This window comes from Aulonocara stuartgranti (assembly GCF_965226115.1).
Source record: "Aulonocara stuartgranti genome assembly, chromosome: 14".
Lineage (NCBI taxonomy): Eukaryota > Metazoa > Chordata > Actinopteri > Cichliformes > Cichlidae > Aulonocara > Aulonocara stuartgranti.
The window spans coordinates 14,619,257-14,623,505 of record NC_138950.1 but is presented as its reverse complement, the minus strand read 5'-3'; the positions used below and the strand labels follow the sequence as shown (position 1 = coordinate 14,623,505).

Below are 4,249 nucleotides of genomic sequence, written 5' to 3'. Positions count from 1 at the left end.
CCAAAGACACCAAACCATACTGGGAAGGCGTAGACTATCATTAATATCTGAGGGTTTTGAAAACACTACTTGGTAAGGGGATGTACTTGTGAAGATGAAAAGAAGAAAAAAAATTCTCAGAAGACTTATATAAACCAAGGAAAACAAACGTACGCCCATATACACAAGCTGGATGTCAGACAGAGATGGAAAGATCAGCTGTTTTAATTGGTCTGGTATTGGCTGCTTATCTGACTCAAACAACCATGTCTACAGGGGCTTGGGCTGGTACGGTAGTATCATCTGTGAAATGCAAGCTTCAAGGAAGCACTCGTTTGCCTGCATTCTCAATGGACGGGGACTTTGTTATTGGTGGTGTTTTCTCTCTTCATACCTACGCACACACAGTTTACAATGACTACACCATCATACCCGAGCCTGTGAAATGCAAAGGAAGGTCAGTATTGGAAAGAAGAGAGTGATCAAAACATATTGCACTATGTAAGAATGAAAATGTTTTCACGTTTTATTTTCTGTGGTATTACATTGCTTCTGTATGGTTCTGAAAAAAATCACCAAGAAAAATATTCCAATAGTCAGTCATTTATATTTGTGGAAGTAATATTTGTGTTTTTGAAAACAGAAATCATATTTTTAAACAACAATCTTACAAAAATCAAACAGGAAATGACAAGCCTTTACATATTTATTTATACATTTTTGTGATTTATCATGATAATCATTTCTGCTGAATTTAACTGATGAAGCAATGTGTTGAAGTGCCCGTAAAAATTTAAGTCATTATTTGGCCATGGTCAAAACCCACAACTCCTACAATGTTTTCTTGTGACATTTAACCTAAGTCTGTAGTTTAATTTCTAAAAGTGAGTTAACTTTCTGCAGGATTAATGATCTGCAATCATTACGTGCAATGATCTTTGCCATAGAAGAGATTAACAACAGCACAGAGCTGCTGCCCGGAATTAGGCTCGGGTATCAGATCTATGACTCATGTGCATCAGTGGCTGTGGCAGTGCATGTGGCATTTCAGTTTCTAAATAGCTTCGACCCTGTGTTTTTCATTGGTAACAATTGCTCACAATCTGGTATGGTGATGGCCGTTGTTGGGGACTCTGGGTCTATGACATCCATCAGTTTGTCACAAGTCATCAGTTCTTTTAACATTCCCCAGGTAAATGCCAATTTCCAATTTCTGTCCATTTTTGTATTTAAAATATGCCATGTGATATTTGTGTTTGCAGTATTTTCTGAGCTACACTGTTTTATTTCTTTTGGTTTAGGTGAGCCACTTTGCCACATGTGCATGCTTGTCTGACAAGCAGCAGTACCCAAGTTTTTTCAGAACAGTCCCCAGTGACCAGATTCAAGCTGAAGCACTAGCCAAGCTAGTGAAACACTTTGGCTGGACTTGGATAGGTGCTGTTCGGTCAGATTCGGATTATGGAAATAAGGGCATGGCTTCTTTTCTCCAAGCAGCACAGAAAGAGGGGATCTGTGTGGAATACTCTGTGTCTTTCTATCGGACAGACCCACAGAGCAGAATTCAGAGAGTGGCAGATGTTATCCGCAGGTTTCTTCATCAGAGATAATTATTGTGCATTGACTTGTTTAATTATCTTTAAAATAAACATTTGATGATGTAAAAAGACACAAAAACATTTTTCAAATGCACTATGTCGTCTCAGCAGGTCTACAGCTACAGTTGTGGTGGCATTTGCAGCTTTAGGAGACATGAAGATATTGTTGGAGGAGCTTTCACGTGAGCCTTCCCCACTACGCCAATGGATAGGCAGTGAGTCATGGATAACATACTCAGAATTAAAGAGATTCCATTTATGTGCTGGGGCCATTGGATTTGCGATTCCGAAGTCAGTAATTCCAGGTCTAAGAGACTTCTTGTTGAATCTGTCTCCCTCTGAAGTGGCTGCTTCTCAAGTACTTACTGAGTTTTGGGAAGATTCATTCAACTGCACACTTAAAAACAGTAAGGAATGTTTCTAGGTTTAAATGATCCTGTCAAACTTCTGGTGTTACAAGGTGCACTGTTGATCCATAAGCTTAGCAGTTTTCAATTAAATATTATACACACACGCACACATACACACACACACACACACACACACACACACACACACACACACACACACGTATGGTTTTCAGAATATTGGTCACAGTGGAAAGTACATAAAAGAGATCTGAGACTAGTTTGAATTTCAGAGTTTAAAATGTCAGTTCTGTCTTTGTTTATTTTTAGATACTGTTGCAGACAAGAAGGTATGTGATGGAAAAGAAGACATAAACAGTCTCCATAATCAGTACACTGACACATCTCAGCTCAGAATTACTAACATGGTGTACAAAGCTGTGTATGCAATAGCACATGCCATTCATAATGCAATGTGTCGAGGAGCAAATGTCACAGCTCAGTGTGACACATTAACCAAGTTGCAGGCCAAACAGGTCAGAAGAAATAAATATCTTAATGGCAGTTTCCCTCATCACCTGCTTGAATTCAATTTTGTATTAATATTGATTATTGCACTATTTTATCTATTTCCTTTCTCTCCCACCCTCTCTCTTTATTCATGTTTACAGATTTTAATTGAACTGAAAAAGGTAAATTTTTCCCAAAATGGATATGATGTGTCATTTAATGCTAATGGTGATCCTGTGGCTATTTATGAGCTCGTTAACTGGCAGAAAAGTGAAAGTGGCATCATTGATATTATAACTGTAGGGCTTTATGATGCATCACTACCAGTGGGCCACGAACTTTGGATTAACAGAAATATAACCTGGATGGAGGATAGCAGAAAAGTAATGACTCAAAGGATGAGAATCTAACTCTACTGAACAAGATAATTTATATTTATTATGCCACCTTTGTGTGTTGACAGGTGCCAGTGTCAGTGTGCACTGACAGTTGTTCTCCAGGAACTCGTAAAGTACTGCAGAAAGGAAAACCCATCTGCTGCTATGACTGTATAGCGTGTCCTGAGGGAGAGATCAGTAATACAACAGGTAAAATGAAAAAAATTCTATGCATGTAAAATGTTTTTATTGTGAACATATGAAAATTACAGAAATTACAAGGAGCCTATATTTTTTTTTTTCTCTCTTATTCAGATTCAGCTGACTGTTTACCCTGCCACAAAGAATTCTGGCCTAATGCAAAGAGAGACACTTGTATCCCTAAACCTATAGAGTTTCTTTCCTTTCAAGACATCTTAGGAATCACCTTGGCTACATTCTCAGTCATTGGTGCCTGTCTGGCCATTATCACTGGAGTTGTATTCCTTTATCACAGGACATCTCCAATTGTCCGAGCCAACAATTCTGAGCTGAGCTTCCTGCTGCTCATCTCACTGACTCTGTGTTTCTTATGTTCATTAACTTTCATTGGAGCGCCATCTGAGTGGTCCTGCATGCTGCGTCACACTGCATTTGGTATCAACTTTGTTCTCTGTATTTCCTGTGTACTTGGGAAAACTATAGTGGTTTTAATGGCCTTTAAAGCTACAATTCCAGGTAGTAATGTGATGAAATGGTTTGGTCCTCCACAGCAGAGAATGACTGTTATGTCTTTCACATTTATTCAAGTTTTAATATGTTCTTTTTGGTTAGTATTCAGTCCCCCTTTTCCAATAAAAAATCTAACCACATACAAGGAGAAAATCATATTGGAATGTGCATTAGGCTCTCCTGTTGGCTTCTGGGCTGTTCTCGGGTACATAGGGCTACTTGCTTTGTTTTGCTTTGTTTTAGCCGCCTTAGCCCGCAAATTACCTGATAATTTCAATGAAGCCAAGTTTATCACCTTCAGCATGTTGATATTCTGTGCAGTGTGGATCACCTTTATCCCAGCATATGTTAGTTCACCTGGGAAATTTGCTGTAGTTGTAGAAATCTTTGCCATTCTGTCCTCCAGCTTTGGACTAATAATGTGTATATTTGTTCCAAAATGTTTTATCATATTGTTTAAGCCTGAGAAAAACACCAAGAAATGTTTAATGAACAAAAATTAATCAGAGTATATTGGACTTTTCACAACAAGCTAGTATTCCATTTTTAAGCTGAAATTCTACATATTCAATATGCATAGGAAAGTTTTGGTTACTTTGTCAAATTAAGATTATTTCTGTTGTGATTAATAGCAAACACAGAAATGTATTTACAAATTAAGGGAGTGATTTGAAAAGATGGATGGGATACTTTTTAAGGTCTTTTTTTTTCTGGAAAACCTGATTAA

The 4,249-nt window shown here is 37.9% G+C and overlaps 1 protein-coding gene across 1 annotated transcript; it reads left to right on the top strand.

Annotated features, from left to right (window-relative positions):
* Window positions 1-910: 910 nt before the first annotated feature.
* Window positions 911-4,025, top strand: LOC309688141 (extracellular calcium-sensing receptor-like; the record flags this gene model as incomplete). Its single annotated transcript, XM_082503615.1, has 7 exons — window positions 911-1,171; window positions 1,281-1,570; window positions 1,689-1,984; window positions 2,255-2,460; window positions 2,596-2,817; window positions 2,898-3,021; window positions 3,127-4,025. 7 exons carry the CDS (start codon window positions 911-913, stop codon window positions 4,023-4,025), a joined length of 2,298 nt encoding a protein of 765 aa, XP_082359741.1.
* Window positions 4,026-4,249: the final 224 nt, after the last annotated feature.